At 37.7% G+C, this 18,254-nt stretch overlaps 1 protein-coding gene across 2 annotated transcripts in view; it reads left to right on the top strand.

Annotated features, from left to right (window-relative positions):
* Window positions 1–18,254, top strand: part of NFIA (nuclear factor I A) — a 381,707-nt gene that overhangs the window by 332,979 nt on the left and 30,474 nt on the right. Inside the window, exon 10 of one of the 2 annotated variants that reach the window (XM_034966283.3) lies at window positions 12,476–12,567. The exons of the other annotated variant lie outside the window; for it this stretch is intronic. Coding sequence (XP_034822174.1) covers window positions 12,476–12,567 — 92 coding nt within the window. The remainder of the gene's footprint in view (window positions 1–12,475; window positions 12,568–18,254) is intronic. 2 annotated transcript variants of the gene reach the window in all.

Raw genomic sequence — 18,254 nt, 5'->3', positions numbered from 1 at the left:
TCTGCAACAGAGTCTTGCTCTGTCACCCAGGCTGGAGTGCAGTGGCACAATCTCAGCTCACTGCAACCTCCATCTTTCTGGTTCAAGTGATTCTCATGCCTCAGCCTCCTGAGTAGCTGGGATGACAGGTGCGCACCACCACTTCCAGCTAATTTTTGTATTTTTAGTTAAGACAGGGTTTCGTCATGTTGGGCAGGCTAGTCTCAAACTCCTGGCCTCAAGCGGTCCACCTGCCTCGGCCTCCCAAAGCGTTGGGATTATAGGCATTAGCCACTGTGCCCAGCCCACTTCATAAAATGTTTTTATATATGTATTATCTTACTTCATGCTCAGAATAATCGTATGAAATAAATTCTCTTGTTAGCCAGATTGAGAAAGACAAGGCATGGAAAGATAAAGTAACTTTCTCAAGGTCATTCAGCCAGGATGCTAGAGTAATAATTTCCATCCAATTCACCTTCAACCTAGAGCTCATAGGCTTGGCTGTAGCATGAGGATCTTTGCTTTAGCCCAAAGCTTCTTGGTTTTTTGGTTTTTTGGTTTGTTTTTTTTTCAGTGAAAACCCAATGGGAGAAATACAGAGGAAGATGTTAGTAGTTGTTTATACTTAAGTATGAATTGGTTTCTGTTCCAGAGAGTGCATCTTATTAGCAGGTAAAGGAAGAGAGCAGAAAGTTTGAGGGGAAATATAAGGACTGTGTTTCCTCTGTCAGAGAAGAAGCAGTAGATTTTAAGAAAGAATGAAAAAAAGGAGTTAGTGGCTTCCATTCGCGGAACTGTTTTTTTTCATTAGTGATGCCTGGACTATGTTACTGTTCTTTTTCTTAATTTTAAAATTTTACATTCAATAAAATTCACTCTTTAGTGTACAGCTCTGTGAATGTTAATAACATTCTTGTAACCAATACCACAGGCAAGATACGGAACAATCCCCAAACTCTTTCATTGTTCTCACCTACTCTTAGTTTAAAGTCTGATGTCACTTAGTGCCAGGGAACTTATTTTACTTTGCTCGATTTCCATGTTGATTTTAATTCCACTATCAGTGCTGCTGCTATCCCATTATGTTTCAAAAATTGAGAGATTATGAAAGAGACTTAAATACGTACAGTATTTTAATCTATGGTAACAGTGGCATTTTATATTAGAGAAGCAAAAGGGGTTAGTGAGTAAAGTATATTGGGACAGTCTGGAAAAAATAATGTTTCTTACATCAAAACAAATTTCAGCCGGAATCAAAAATATAATATTAAGCCATAAAATAGCACAAGAAAATACGGGCAAATTTTTATACTATTGGAGTAAAGAAGGGCTTTCTAAATAATGCCAAAAAACCAGCATCCGTGAAAGGAAAGTATCCAGAATTTATGCATGGAAAAAACACCATGAACAAAGTCAAAACACAAAAGATAGAAAAAAAAATTGTAACAGACGTGACAGGGCTAAATTATCTAACATATAAATTATTTTTAAAAGTTAGTAAGAGAAAGACCAACAATCCAATAGAAAGACAAGAAAAGGATATAAACAGAAAAGGAAAACATTTGAAAGACATCTCATTCATGTATCATGAGAGCAATACTGATTAAAACTTGAATGATATTTTTACCTATTAGATTAGCAAAGATCAAAAGGTGTCTTAACACAATATTGGTAAGCATGTGGAAAACAGACATTCTCTTGTGCTACTAAAGGACTGTAAATTGGTTCAACCTCTACAGAGGACATTTTAGTTTTTTATATATATAAAATGTAAATGTGTGTGATAAACTTTATAACACAAAAACATGTTTACATTTTGTACCTATATTAGTACATATATAAATTTTACATGTAAGCCGTGCATACATGGCTAGGGCATATGAACAAAAATGTACATAAAGTATTGATTGCAACATTGATTATAATAAGAGACTGGTAATAACTGAAATACCTACCAACTGAGTATTGTACATTAGGAGCTCTTTAAAAATAAAAAGATAGGTCTGTCTCCATGAATTCATGGACTAATCCTTGAGTTATATTGTTACATTAATTCAGCAAAGGAGAGTGCTAAGAAATATGTATGGAATGCTGCATGGGAGAGGGGATGCATGTACATATCAGACTGTATGTGGAAGGATAGAAACTAATAGTGGTTTACTCCAGGGAAAGGGACAAGGTTGTTGGCAGACAACTTTGGTGCCTTATCCAGTGAGAAAGATATTGCTAAGTTTTCAGTCCTCCTTTTATATCAAATATTATGATTTCTTTATTCTTAAAAATATTTGTCTAGTGATCTAATAATCTTGTTTATACTAAAATGATGACAGTGATCAAAACCACATACTCATACATGGGGGAGTTCATAAAATCCTTGGCAATTTTTATACATCTAGCTTTTAGCTGTACTAACCTGAACTTTTGGAGTGATTCCAAAAATGTGTGATTTTTCTAGTAAAAAATAATACTCTTTTCCCCCTCACAGAGAGCATGGGGTTCAGTGTAAGGTGAGCATTTTCATTCACAGTAGCTATCAGTTGGTTGCAGGTTCTGCCTTACGAACCCATTAAATATAAATGTACTTGTACTATCTTATAACATAATTTGTTATAAATACTTTTTAGAGTATTTTAATTTTGTGTAGTCTAATATTTTAGTGTTTAAATTTTTTAAATGAAAAGAAAAAGAATTATTAAAAATCAAGCATTTTGATAGGTATTTTCATATGCATTACCTTAGTTGCATTTGTTATTATAAATCTGCACAATTGGAATTGTTAGCCCCTTTTAAAGAAGATGAAACGGAGCAAAGGTTCAGATCCCAGTCTGCTGGACTCCAAAGCCCAGTGTTTTCTACTCTACCAGGACACATACTATGTTTAGAGGTGTAATATCATGCAGCTTTCCTTTGAAAATCTTAAAACACCCCATTAAAAATCTTTTACATTACGTCAAGAATAACACCATCCTGGGTACATTGAAATAGATGAAAAACATGGAAACCAAAGCAGGAAAAAGATTAAGAGATAAGCATTACAAAGAAGGAATAGGAAAAAGAACAGAACATTGGATGATTCCATTCATTTGGGTCGTCATAACCCAGTCAACTCTTGTGTTCACCTTAGTTTTTTATTATTTCAGATGACAGATGAGTTTAAGTCTTTCTTTATAAAGATAATATATGGCATTTTAGGAAATTTGCAAAATATAGAAAAGCATAAAAAAGAAAATTATATTCTCCCATTATCAACTATTAACATTTTGGTTTTGTTTCCTCATCTTTGTGTGTGTGTGTGTGTGTGTGTACACATATAAGATGATTGTGACCATACCGAATATAATATCTAGTATGCCATTAATTCACATTTTATGCCTTTTCTTACTCAAAAAAAAGTTAAGAAATAGGATTTTAAATAATTTTTACCTATATTCTTACTATAGGATATAAACTTTTCTTCTAACCTATGGAATATGCTCCAGCATATCCTTAGACATGTATTTTTGTCCCCAACTCTAATAATTTTTTTAGGATATGATTCTAGAATTGGAATTGCTAATACAAACAGTATGAACATTCCTCTTGATACACATTACTTCATTGCTTTCAGAAAGGTTGTGCCAATTTACACCTTTTCAAACTGTGTACAAGTATGATCATAACATTAACCCTTGAGAAGTTTGGGTGTTATCTTTTTTAAATGTTGGAAGGCAAATGTGTTGGGGATATAATGTCCCTTATCAGATACTGGAATCAGTAGTCCCTGATGAAATGATTTTTAGTGTTTTTCTTTACTTGTATCAATTATATTAAAATAGGAATTTTAGGGATTTCCCATCCTATTTGCAAAGCCTCTCCATAGGGATCACCCTTTGGACTGTTCCTGTGAAGAGAGTGACCTGTTGGATATCACAGAGGGGTAAAGCCTTAGTTAAAGGGCTGGGAGATTGGAGTAATGTCCATTATACTGTACTCTATATAGAGAAGTTCAGAGAGGTTAACTGGCTTGCCAAGATCACATTTGTAATAAGAGATCTAATGAATTCAATCCAGGATTTGCTGGTTTTTAAAATTTATTTTCTATTTACTAGGTTGCACTATCTCCAAAAAAAGTATTATTTGAGATTTTTAGGTTCCATTTGTGTTTTATTTAAGATTAAAAATTACTGGACGTTATTTAAAAATCATCCATAATCCGGCTGGGTGTCATGGCACACACCTGTAATCCCAGCACATTGGGAGGCTGAGACAGGAAGATGGCTTGAGCCCAGGAGTTCAAGACCAGCCTGGGCAACATAATGAGACAGTGTCTCTACAAAAAATAAAAATTTCCAGGCATGTGGCACACACCTGTGGTCCCAGCTACTCGGGAGGCTGAGGCAGGAGGATCACTTGAGCCCAGCAGGTCAAGACTGCAGTGAGCCATGTTAAAGCCACTGCACTCTAGCCTGGGCAACAGAGCAAGACCCATCTCAAAAAAGAAAAAAAAATCATCCATAATCCCAGTCTTCAAAGACAATCACTCTCTGTGCATATTTCCCAGTCATTTTCTGTGCATATTTTAATCATAATTGATCATGATATATGTGTGTATGTGTGTATTATACAGTTTTGTAAATGATTCTTACTTTGTCTTATAAGCACATTACATTATTATTTTAAGATATTATTAATGGCTGCAAAATATTCCAATGTATGGATGAAGCATTAACTTATAAGTTGGTTCCAATTTGTTGCTCTTATAAGTAATGATGTAATGAACATCTTGTAGCATAAACCTTTATCTGTATTATTAGTATTTGTGGAGGATAAATTCCTGAAGTAGATTTCCAGAGTTGCACTGTCTTTTGAGAGGCTGCAGAAGTCTTTCAAGAGGGAGCAATCCAATATATTGATCTAAGTTTCTTTTTTTAGCAAACCCCAGCCGAATCCAGGGTTTATTCCCTGTGGCTATTTAATATAACTTTCACCTGTCCCTACCCATATACATGGTTGCTTCTGATCAATAAACATTTTCTGTCAATTGAGCAACACACAGCATACACATAAAAATAAATGACAGTCATAAAATTTGGATCAGCCATCAGAAATAAATTTAAATGAACTGAAACAAAGTTGTATTCTTAGCCTTTAAAAACTATTTTGAGAAAGAATGTTACAGGCAGTTCAAACAGACAGACTGTGAGCCAGGTGTAGTGGCTTGCCCCTGTAATCCCAGCACTTTGGGAGGCCATCGCAGGAAGATTGCTTGAAACCAGGAGTTCCAAACCAGCCTGAGCAACATAGTGAGACCCCTACTTCTACAAAAAATAAAAGTAAAAAAAATTAGCTGGGCACCTTGGCACGTGCTTGTAGTCCTAACTACCGGAAAAGCTGAGGTGGGAAGATCACTTGCTGCAATGAGCTATGATGACATCACTGCACTCCACTCCAGCCTGGGTGACAGAATAAGACCCTGTCTCTAAAAAAAAAGATTGGCTACAGGAAACACTCACTGCACTCATTGTAAAGTGCCTTCTTCTTGCACAGATTTTGGTAACATAAGGTCAAAGCGTCTCCAGTTGAAGGGTTACTCTGGTCTCCTCTCTGTGTGCACATTATAAAATGAATTCTCTTGCACCTCCCTTTCTATACTTTTTACCCCAAATTCTGATATAGCTTGACCTCCTACTGCCCTTAGGATCCTTAATACAAACAGAAATACTAACAGAGCAAAGCCATCTGGCCAGACTATTTCTTTTCATGATTTTTGTGACTTCTTGGCACCTTAGACATGCCATGCAAATAGTTAGCATACACGTTAAGCATTGCTAATATATTTAAGTTAGAATTCATTAGCTTTTCAGGAAAGAAGCTTGTGGGTATGTTGTTCTGTAATTACTAGCGATAAGGAGGCTTTTATTCTGTGCCCTGAGGGTTGTGAGTTTTTGTTGTTGCTGTTGGTAACTTGTTTGTAGAGACAAAAGATTTGCAGAAATAATAGGACGAGGTAGCTGTACAGATGTGATCAGAATAATAGAAATTCGGTGTAGTTATCCTCTAGATGCTAAACATCTGGATAAAAACTACAACATCCATTCCATCATGTGGGGGTTTCTAAATCTCTGAATATTGGATCATGTGTAAGTAAGGCCTGTAGATTTTTAAAAGGCTGTTTCTCTAGCTATCTAATGATATTACTAATACTAACCCAGGCCCTGTAAACTTGTCGATACCAATTGATTTCTTTGAAGGAAAAACACTCCAATACTTTCTAGCATTTCTTTTGTGACCTTGTAAGAAATAGTGCTGTTCAAATTTTTAAGTGAGTTCAGTTGTAATGGTTTCATATAGAAATTAGCCGATATATTTTCTAACAGTTTCTGCATTATTTTTAGAAATGAAAGTTTTCTCACAGGGCCTTTTTTTTTTTTTAAATAGCATGACAGTGCAGTTAAAAGATTCGGGACATTATTTCAATGAGGTATTTAGCCACCTCCTTGTTTCAGTTTGCAACTGAATGCTTCTTAGGCACGTTTCCTTTACTGCCAGGAGTCACTGATAAACATTTAATAAAATTGCAATTTGAATACCCAGGGTTCTGTTTAAGTCTATATTCCTGAACTTGTTTTGATTACTTTTGTCTAATAACTGGCAAATTTTGAGCAGGTAGTAGAATCATATAGTAAGCCTATTTTGAATAAAATTGAATTTTCGACTAGCTTTAGAGGGAGACTCCCACACATGAATATGTCTGAGTTTCTGAAAACGAGGGAACACATGAAGGTGCATCTTGATATTTGAGATGAGAAGGGAAAGGTTTAGAGTGGAAGAATGTCTAGTTGCCTTAACAGTGTTTAGAATTGAAATTTGGTGTCTGTTTATTTTGTAAATTATTTCCTCCTCTTAAAATAAATTCAACAGGCTTCTTGCCCGTCATTTTCAAACATTTAGATCCCTGATCCTTAAAATATTACCTTTCCTTGCTGTATGGCAAAACGTAATTTGCAATTTCTCTATTTTCTCCTTTCCCTCCACAATTGCTAGCTCCGTTCCCTGCCTCTGTTCCTCCAATTGTGCTGTGCCCTTGGTGGCCTCAGTCCACTGGAACCTGTCAACCAACACATCTTTCACAGCCCATCCCAGAAGCCCGCTCCATCTCCCCTGTAAGGCTTGTCCTGTTCCTCCTGCCAGTGTCACTTTTCTGTCCTTTACACCCTGCAGAGTTTTATTTATATTACTTTTTAGGCACTCGTGTTTCCATCTTCTGTACTTATCTCTCCCCATTAGGCTGTAACATGTTGGGGATAGCAGTGTGTCTCACTCGCCTTTGCTTCCTCCATAGTGCTCAGTACAGAGCCTGGCACGTAGCAAGTGTTGAAATATCTCTTGGAGAGAGAGAAAAAAATGAATCTATTAAAATGTCTCTGTGATGCACTGCGGAAGCTAGACTTGGTAGATCGAGTTTAAGGGAATGAAGAGGGGGTGAATGTTTGCTACTTCCGTATATTTGGAGTATTTGATAAAACAGAAGACCAGTTTCTCTTCAAACTTCATGTCAGTTTGTAGGCCAGGCTGCCAGGGTTTAGGGTACCTCATCGCTTCCTGCATCTGGAAGTAAATTCAGAACCTCAAAGCTCACCCTGCCGTATCTTTTCTGCCAAGGTGCCTCACATTTTCCTCCTAGCCGCGGCCAGAGGAGCTGGCTGTCACTCAAGTAGGTCAGCCTCAGGTGAAACCAGCCACTTAGCCTCCTTCTGGGCACCCTGTGGGTATATGGAGGGGTGTTTGTTCAAAGAGCAGCTCCCCTTTCAGGTTTACCCTTTACACGGAAGAAATCTGGCTAAATTTTCTCCCTTTTCTGCCTTTCTGTGATTACATGTATTTTAGTGATTGCTAAATTTGAACTAAACCTTGAAACTAACTGCCTGCTTTCAAAACAAACCAATGTGAACTCACATTTTCTAGTTTGTCAGATTTGGGGAATTTTATTAATATTATTTTTATCTTAAAGAAACATCAACTGGCTGAGTGTGGTGGCTCACGCCTGTAATCCCAGCACTTTGGGAGGCCAAAGTGGGAGGATCACTTGAGCTTAGGAGTTTGAGACCAGCCTGGGCAACATAGGGAGACCTCATCTCCACAAATAATTTTAAAAATTAGAAGGGCATCATGGCACGTGTCTGTAGTCCCAGCTACTCAGGAAGTTGAAATACAAGAATCATTTGAGCTCAAGAGGTCAAGGCTTCAGTAAGCTGTGTTCCTGCCACTGCACTCCAGCCTGGGCGACAGAGCCAGACTCCATCTCAAAAAAATAAAGAAACCTCAACTGACGTTGGCATAAATATTTTAATATCTTAATATCTTCTTCTTCAGTCATATTTTTTCCAAAGACAAGCTGAAAGCATCTCCACTCAAATCAGTTTGACCACGTTTTCAACACCATGTTCAGGTATAATGGTTGAGTGAAGGCTATTACAGACTCAAAACTAATTCATCTGGAAATGCCATGGTTCGTTTTTGCAGATATATCCCTTATACCTTCCCATTTGGAAAAAGAAAAAAGGAAACCTACCACAGGAACAACAAAAACTGGAATTTGTTTGGCTAGCAGTCAGTAAGCCACATTCATTTCTGAGGACGTAGAGGCGGTTCAGTCCTCTCAGGGACATCCGCCATGATAAACAGCAGTGCTTGGTCCCAGCACCTTGGGAGGCCGAGGCGAGAGGATTGCCTGAGCCCAAGAGTTTGAGACCAGCCTGAGCAACATGGCGAGACCCCCGTCTCTATTTAAAAAAAAAAAAAAAAAGAGCAGTACTGATGGATGATTCCCCTACTAACCCTCTCCACCCCACTCCCTCATGTCCATGTACCCCACAATGCCCCTAGAGATAATTCCTAGCATCCTCAGAGGCCCTGTCAAACTATTGTTCATAAAGAGAGAACTGTTCTTGAGCCATTCCCCGACTGATCTTAGGGAGGCAGGACCGGTATTGTCTAAGTGAAGGATTATATAATTAGCAATGCCTACCATAAGGGGGTAACACAGAAAGAATGCAAATTTTCTGGATATAGGATCAAATTCTGGTTTGGGATTTTGAAACTTACTGCTGTAGTGCAGGCCAAACTAAGACTCTTGGATAATGTGAAGAAATACATTAGAGAGAGAGAGAAAATATGGTCAGATTAGTGCAAATGAGAGCTTGCCAGAAGCTTCTTATAGGAACATTCTTTAATGTTAGGAAAATGGTTCATAGCGCTATTGCTAATATAGGTAAAATGGCTGCTAAAAAAAAGCAAACACTTTCTGTTTCAGAAGCAGCCAAATAATCAATGATTTGATTTCTAATAGTCATGTTTGCCAGAAGGATTCTTATAATAAGATTAGGTAGCCAAGTTGGTTTCCCTGTTGACTTTATCAGTAAGTCATCAAGTACTTCTGAACCTCCCCTCCAGAATTCCCAAAAATGTCCTACAATAATCTCCCCAGAAAACTATTTTCTGGATTTTATTATTTTTCATAGTTCTACCTACAGCTTTGATTATTGCTGTTGTAAATAAGGCAAGAATTTTAATTAAGAAAGATATGAATATGATATAATATCATAGTATACACAGTTGTATGTAATTAATTACCTTATTGCCCCTTTGCTTGATTTTATATTCACATTGTAAGCTCTTCACTGTGCATGTATAATTGATTCACTATGGTAAATGTGGTTGTTTTAACAAAAAGTTTCAATTAAGGTTTTATTCAACAGTGTAATTCCCTTATCCAATTGTTTCTGTAGGAAAATCAAATTCAACTTATATCATTTTTGGGACTATATCCTGTTATAGGTAACCGCCCTGCTAGAATAATGGAAGATGAGTCAGAATTTCTTTCTTCCTTCCTTTATTTTCCCTGTGTCCTTTTCCCAGAAGCTAGCTTTCTATGGAATAAACTTGCCTGGGCACCATTTGTCCCATTCTTTCACTTGAGTACTCAAAGACTAGTAGACTTTTGTAGCTGTTATATATGAATATATATATATATATATATATATATATATATATATATATATAAATGCAAACCCCCTAGCACCTCTCTTACCATTGTTCTTTTTCTTAAAGAACTAGAATCAAATTTCTAGAAGCTCTGGTAGGCTTTGATAGCATGAAAGGCCTTCTGGGATGCTCTGAAACTAAGACTGCAAGTTTTGTCCCATGATTGAAGAAGAGAAAATATCTGATTGTTGGCCTCATAGAAATTTTGTGTAGCTAAAGTATTTGTATGCTAAATCTTTCAAATGGAGAAATTGAGGTTAAGCAAAAATAGATGATGGGATATAATATAAATACCTTTCCAGATTTAGCAAGCTTGCTATAGTGAAGCTATCTTCACAAAAAATGACACCCCCCCCCAACCCCCAGAATGGCTTCTGTGTTGGGATCAGTTAGCATGCTTGTTTTGGATGTCCCCAGTATGGTAAGAATGTCATAGGAAATCCTGCTGTGTGTCTATGATGAGCAGCAGGCAAGTGCACACTGTTCTATCAGGGCCATCAAACATGGACTCACGTTTCAGCGTCTGTCATCAATCACTCATAGACTTCATACCTTAATATACCCTTCATTCCTTTTTGTTCCTTCTCAACCTACCTACCTATTCATGTGTGAAAGAACACTTTTTTCCCTAACCACTAACAGGTTCAACAGGTTATTTCACCTCCTAGCTTCCTTTTTATCCCTCCCACATCCTCTTTGTGCTGTAAGAGCAGGGGAACACACTATCAGATAATTATAGTCTCTCCTTTTCAATATAAAAACTTTATGTTGCTGTTTCTCAAAGCATATCAAAGTAAAGCCATGGGGTGAATGGTACACTTAATATAGATTATTTTACTGAGCTTTTAAAAAAATTAAATTACCCCCATACCAGTAAGTGAGAGGTACAGGCAGAATGGCTAAAGGCAGAGGTATTTCTCAAATCTGTTCAAATTAGTCTGGCATAGCATGGGCTAGAGACAAAATCAGTAGATTTACATTGCTAGACAGTATGACATATCATACATTTAGATCATTTTAAATAAAGTCATTACTGAATAGATCCTCCTAAAACAAATACTATTACCACAGAAAGTTTCTTATTTAAGAGACATCAGGGACCCTCATGCTCAGCCTCTGTTCAGTGCCGTTTTAACACAGCCATGTCCACATCCATGTGACCGTTGCAGATCTGTTTGGGTGGCTTAGCTCTTACCAAAGACAACCAACAGGGTCTGGGCCAGATGGTGGAAATTTTATCCCTAGATTTGTTTAATGAGAGAAACAAGAAGTATGAGCAATTTTCTGTAAAACAGAAAGCCAGAGTAAGAGGAGCAGATGATGTCAATAAGGAAAAAAAAAATCTGGCAGGAATTTGATATCATGCCCTCAATTATCTGTGTTTTAAAAAGTTGCATATCCTGATTGTTTCTTAGATGGTGTTTGTCTAGAGTTAGCTTAAAAACCTAGATTGTTTCTTAGATGATGTGTGTCTGGAGTTAGTTTAAAAACCTTAGGCCTTTTTCATTATTGTTAAGACATTTGAAATTTTTGAGTAACAGTCTAAAGATTCTAGTACAGAGGAAGAATGTGAACAAATCCTTGGAGGTGATGATAAAGAAGTGAATTGCAGGACACCAAAAAACAAAATGTACCTTTGGATTTATGAGCCAGTGAAACAACAAAGCCACTGAATTTTTTCCCATTAAAGTAGAAAGAAGCTCTTAAGTACAGATACGAAAACCAACAACAAAACTTCCATGAACCAAGAAGAGATAGTAAACTGAAGTGTGGTACCTGAGGTTCCAGTGTGATATCTTAGTTGATAAAGGGTCTTGATAGTTTATGCCTGAACAGAAAGGTTCTAGGATGGGAAGACTACAAATGTTAATATGAAAAGCATATTTTGTGCATCATAAAGATTCTAGACACTACAGGGCCTATAAAGACAGCTTATTCTGAATGGTTTTCTATCTCCTTCCTGGAGAACCCATTAGTTCCTTCTATAAAGATTCCTCTTCGATCTCTAGCTGTAGAGGCACAGGACCATTTCATGATTTTTTAAGAGTGTAACGGTGTGAAAAGCAAGCTTGTAAAATGAACTGCTTTCCTCCCCTTCCTACCTAATTTCTTTTTCCCTCTGCTCTAAAGAATAGGATATCTCTTTCTGACTCCAGAGCTCATGTTTAACTCAGAAAGTATACTTTGCAAATGTCCTGCATGTTCTAATTTGTATGGTAGAAGGAGAAAATAGCTCATCTGAGCATTAGTTTGACATCATTTTATCCCAACAGTCTTTGGAAGCCAATCCCTCTTCCCCGTTTTTTGACTGTCTGAAATGCCCTTGCTAGCCAGACCCCTTTGCTAGCTACAGTGTTTGCACATTTCCTTGTTAATCAGCTGCGTCGGCTCGAAGACTGTGTGTTTTGGTGTTGTTTGTGTGTGCAATCTCGTGCCGCTTCCTGAACGCATGTGTCCCTTCCCTTCACAGCCTACTCGACACCCAGCACCTCCCCCGCAAACCGATTCGTCAGTGTTGGACCACGGGATCCAAGCTTTGTAAATATCCCTCAACAGACACAGGTGGGCCGCTCTCATCTTTTCTGTATGTGGTGCAGCTTGTATTATTCATCAGGTGCATTTTAACTTGTCTTTTGGCACAAAAGGCCACATTTTCCAGACCCTGTCCAGTCTTCCCTTTCCTCCTGATCCCACCAGCCACATTTCCATGTGTTCTCAGAAATCACAGAAAATTTTGCCTGCAATTTTTGCTTCTTGTATTGAGTGGGTAGAAGAAGAACTGTTTTAGCTATGGCACAAAAAGGTTTCCCAGTGTTAGCTAGGGTGTGTTCCCTCTTTTAGGAATTCATGGTCCTCTAAATGCAAGCAGACAGAAGCAGGCCCCTACAGAACCTGAAAGTAATATCTGGTTGCCAGTGACATCAGAGTGCATGCTGGGCATGGAGGGACCAGCCACTCCTCTGTATTCATTAGAGGGTCCCCAGGAACCTGGCAAGCTTTCTAAAAGAAAGAGGGAGAAAAGGGTATATGAGCCCTATTAAGTTGCTGGTGTTGGTCCAGAAATAAGACGTGTTTGTTAGTGGTTACTGCTGACCACTGGGGAGCAAGGTGCGGTGGGTGGCAAGGGGTGTGTATGAGTCATATCTGAAGCAGGTGATTGAGAGAAGAGGACTGCTCAGACATCCAGAGCTTGTCTGCCCATAGACAGTTGTGTTTTGTGCTAGTCTAGGTCAAGGAGAAGAAATATTTTTGAAAAGTTTTGGAATGGCTGCTGTATATTGAGAAACAGTAAAAGGCTTTTTAAGTTCAAAGTTAGTATAGGTAGAGGCATTTAGAGGTTTGTGAAATAGAATTAGATTCACGTTTTGAAATAAACTCTCTGATTTCCTAATTAGAACATGGCGATATTTTATCATAATTAACATAAGGAAAGTATTTTCTCTGTAAGGTTCTTAGCGCGGTGTTTGAAAACATTCTTGGAGCAATTTTGTGCACATGCCTGTGTGTGGAATCTCCAGATGCCTAATTTATAACTATTTGCCTCTGTTTGTAAAACTATGGCCAGGTGCTATATGAATGGGATAGATTTGCCTTCCTGGGTCCATTTGCCCCCTCTGTAAAGGGCTTTGGTTTATTGCTATGTCGACAGCACAGGTTAAACTGCGTTGTATCTGAAGCCTTCCTCACACTGAAGCAGGGTCACAGAAAGTACAGCATCAGCAGAGAAGGCAGCTGGGAGGAGAGGGGGAGCTAAAAGGGGAGGGAGAAGGTTAACTCTTGAATTTCCCACCTCTGCTGTTTCTTCTTAAACTGGCCTGCGTATGGCGTCTGATATTAAAATCTCCTATTCAGTACCTCTCACAAAATTCTGTGAGTTATTTGCTTATTCTCCCATACCTTCAAATATTCAAACACTTTTCTGGTGAATTTGAAGTTGCATAATTACCTGTAAAGCATTAAAACAGAAGAACATAATTTACTTTTGTACATTTGGCGTAAGTGTCCAAGTTCAATGAGAGGGGGAGAACTGGAGATGGTGGCTCTATATTGGATGATTGCTTTTCCCAAAGCACGAATGTCCTCAAGTTGCTTCATTAAGAGCCTTTAAAATGCAGCTTTGAAATGTCCTGTTTGTATTTTACATAGTATTTTTTATATAAGCTGTGATTCACAGCCCTGAAATTGTATGCTGTGTTCTTTTCAATTTATTTCTTTATAATCAAAATGTATTATATGCCACTGTGGCTTTCCTTCACAAATGCCTTACTTAACCCAGAATCTGAGTTTTCGTAATGCTGACCACAAAAATTCAATTCTTAAAAATCCAGATTTTCCACGCATCTGGATGAATGATGTCATGTAGGCCCAATATTGGCATCTGGAACTGAATTTTTTTTTTTTTTTTTTTTGGTTTCTGTTAAATATTTGGCGTCATGGGGACAACAGCTTAAATGTTTCTTACCATAGTGACACCTGCCACATTTGGCTTGAAGAAAGTCATTCCCAATTGTCTAATGGGAAACTATGTTAATGGAGTTGTCATTTTTCCCCCAAAAAAAGATATCTTGAGGTAAAAATTTTGTGTTCTAAATATTTTAATTTTAAGGTATATATATTAACTCTTTCCTTAAATGAGGAACTATTTTCTGGGACCACTTAAAGTGTTAGATATACATAGATATAGATAATAAAAATAATAATATACCTTAAAAAATAAGTTCCCTTTCAAGAGGACATTAGTTCAGAAGAGGAATTTTTGACAAGAATTTTTAAAAACATAATTAGAACATGGTCGGCAGATTTCCTAGGCAAACTTGTGTTTTTCTATATTGATACCCTTGTTACAAAGCATGACATTTATATTAATTGAATTACAGGAAAAGTTATCTGGGAAAACAAAATTTTGCTTTCTACCGATGGAGAAATAAGAATTGAAGAGTCACCCAAGCAGATACTTAAGCTTTCTAATAAACAGATGCAAAATAAAATGGGCTTTCTGCTCCCAAAGGCCAGTGTCCAGTGGAAATCTCTTAAAATGCCTGAAGCATCATCCTGTAGAAGATAGAACTGATGGGGTCTCTGTTTTTTCAAGTGGGTAGAAATTGAACCAAGGCAGACATTATAAGTAGGCAGCTTCAGACTATCATAAGATCTTTTTTAAGAAAAAGAGTTATTTGATTGTATATAGCTTCTACTGGGCATTTTCTGTGTACTAAATCCATCAAGTATGTGATGCACCTAATCTTTATAGTCACCTAATAGGATAGAGCTCTACTTTATAGATGTGGAAGCTGAGACTAAGGAGATTGTTGATTTTCCCAAGGCCATACAATATAGTCAGGAGTGGAGCAAGAATTTGCACCCAGTTCTGTCTGACAGCAAGGCCTGTGCTCTCTAACCACTGTATTATGTTACTGCCTTATGAGCTGGTGAGCTCTTTTCCCTGGGGATATTCCAACAGCAACTGATGCTCACTTCTCAGGGATACTACTGGTGGAGTCCCTGCTTTTGTCCCTAAGACTGCATTAAAATATAATCTTTAGCGTATACCCCCAAAAATGGAAAGCAAAGTTTCAAAGAGATATTTGTTCACTTGTGGTTGTAGCAGCATTCTCCACAATAGCCAAAAGGTGGAAGCAACCCAAGTGTCCATTGACAGATGAATTGGTTAAACAAAATGTGGTCTATACATAGAATGGAATATTACTCAGCCTTTAAAAGGAAGGAAATTCTGACATATGCCACAACGTGGATGAATCTTGAAGACCTTCTGCTCAGTGAAATAAGCCAGTCACAACAAAATAAATACTGTATGATTCTACGGATGTGAGGTACCTAGAGTAGTCAAATTCATAGAAATGCAAAGTAGAGTAGTGGCTGCCAGGGGTTAGGGGAAGGGCAGAATGGTGAGTTAGTGTTAAAGGGGTACAGAGTTTCAGCTTTGCGAGATGAAAAGAGTTATGGAGATGGATGTTGGTGATGTTTGCACGACAATGTGAACATACCAAATCCCACTGAACTGTACACTCAAAAATGGTTAAGATGGTAAATGTTACATTGTGTGTATTTCACCACAATTTTTAAAACGTGATCATTAAAAAAGTTCTAAAGTCCTTTTCACCTCTTAGGAGTAAAAAATTCTGTAAAACAGTCAGAGCAAGTGGACTGTTGATCAGAGTAATTGTGTGCTGACTGCTCAGAAAAGCACTAATTATCATGCCCAGCACATAGTGGGTACTCTGCATACATTGGCTGAGTCTAAATGGTTCAGAAAGAACTTTAAAAATATGACTTTTCCTTATTATATTCATAATACATGTTAATTGTGGAAAATACAGATGAGAAAAATAATAAAAATCACTTGTAGTCCTACTGTTAACATTTCTGTATAAATCTATCCAGAGTGTTTCTGTGCATACAAATATATTGCAAAAAGTGAGATCATATTATATATGCTGTTTGGTAGCCTGCTGTTTCTTCCCCTTAACAATATATTATGGCCTTCTTTCCATGTAAACTGGAAAAATTGAATATTGGCTTTTATTGCATCTATTCATCATCTGTAATGATTGGTGGGGAAAGATAACGTGGATAATTGAAAGCCATTTTTCCTCCTCTTTCCCTTGTAGTCTGTTTTTTTCTCCAGAGAATTCCTCCCTTGACTGAAGCAGAATTGCCTTCTCTTTAGCCTTGCCTTGAGCTAGTTTTCTTTCAAACTGCCTTCCAATTGCATTGTATATCTGGCCCTGGCTTTCGGCTTTGTTCGAAGATTCCTGCCGAGTTATCTGTCCCATTCTTCCACCTCACTTGTCTGCTACCTCTGCTACCATCATTTGCCCCTCATTTTTTCCTCCTTCTCCATATTGTAACTGATCACTGAGATGAGAGGTGGCCACCTCCCTACAGCCTTTAGAACACCCATCAATACTGAGAAACTGTGGCCACTTGTCCCACCTTGAATCTCTTATTTTTCAACGTTGTCCCGTGACAGCTGATATTAACATATAGAAAGGTCTCTGGGGCATACAGTATTTACTTCACTTTAGACACTATTAACGTGCCCTGCATGCCCACCGAATGGTATAATGTAATGATAGGGAACCTGCCATTGTTTCAAATAGCAGAAAGCCAATGGCCATTTCAATTGCATCCCATAACTTAATCTGATCCCTGAAAATGAGAACCAATAAGAGGAGGCATTTACTTAAAGAAAAAAAAGTTAATATTTCATCATCAGGTAATAAATAGAAATACCAGTTTCCACACAAGGGGACTGAGCAAAGAACTCATTTTGATACAGGTTCTAGTTTAATCAAAAGGTTTAAATAAAATGCTTAACCTACAGAACTCCAATGAGGACTAATTCTTTAAAATGAAAAATGGGTGCAAACAATATTAAAAACAGGCATTTCCTCCTTACCACCCAAATCTATCACTGTTTTGCATCAACAGAATCATGGTATCCAAAATGCTATTTAAAACCAAATTACCATTTGGACTATTAGAAGAATCACTTGGCATGGCACGGGCCTGATTTGTTGACAAAAAGGCACAGGTGCTATAACCTTTGCTTAATAAATCATTTAGCTGCCTGACTTGCAAGCAGTGTGATTGCCTTTGCCTCATGAAATTTACAAATGTATGCACAAGCCACACACTTCACTGTGCTGGAAGCTGGCTGATCTGGAGAGGTCTCTGCATAGCTAAATTATGGGCATGACACCCGTTGTCTGCCTCTGGTGGGGGTGCACCCAGAATGGGAGAGGTGGAGATCATGGAGAGCATTTTGAGCTGTTGCCATTCTGTGTGTCATATTCCTGAAGCTCTACCTGAGAAACCAAAGCTAAGACCATCTGTGGAACTCTTCATAAGTTCCTTTCTTCAATCATTTAGTGTTTACTTAATTGCTTAATAGAGCCTCAACACCTACAAAGTACAGGGAATAAAAACTCTCCTCGAGTTGTTCAAAGTCTAGCAGAGGAAACAAATGTGAAGAAATAATGGTAATGACAACACCAACATCAATACAGTGTAATCGCAGTACTATAAAGATTTGTCTAAGAGGCTTTAAGACAACAGAGTTGGGTATAGGAACTTTCCAAAGAGTGGAAGCAGCAGAAGAGGCTGGATAGTTTTTCTGTCCTTGTCCTTGTCTAGCTTGGGCCTAATGATATGGTTCTTGTACACTTTTCCCTACTTTTAATTTTTGCCAATCAGATGGTAGATCGTGTTCTAACCCATCCCAATAA

The sequence above is a fragment of the Pan paniscus genome, chromosome 1, assembly GCF_029289425.2.
Source record: "Pan paniscus chromosome 1, NHGRI_mPanPan1-v2.0_pri, whole genome shotgun sequence".
NCBI lineage: Eukaryota > Metazoa > Chordata > Mammalia > Primates > Hominidae > Pan > Pan paniscus.
Note: the sequence above shows the minus strand (reverse complement) of the source record. Positions and strands in the feature narration are given on the sequence as shown.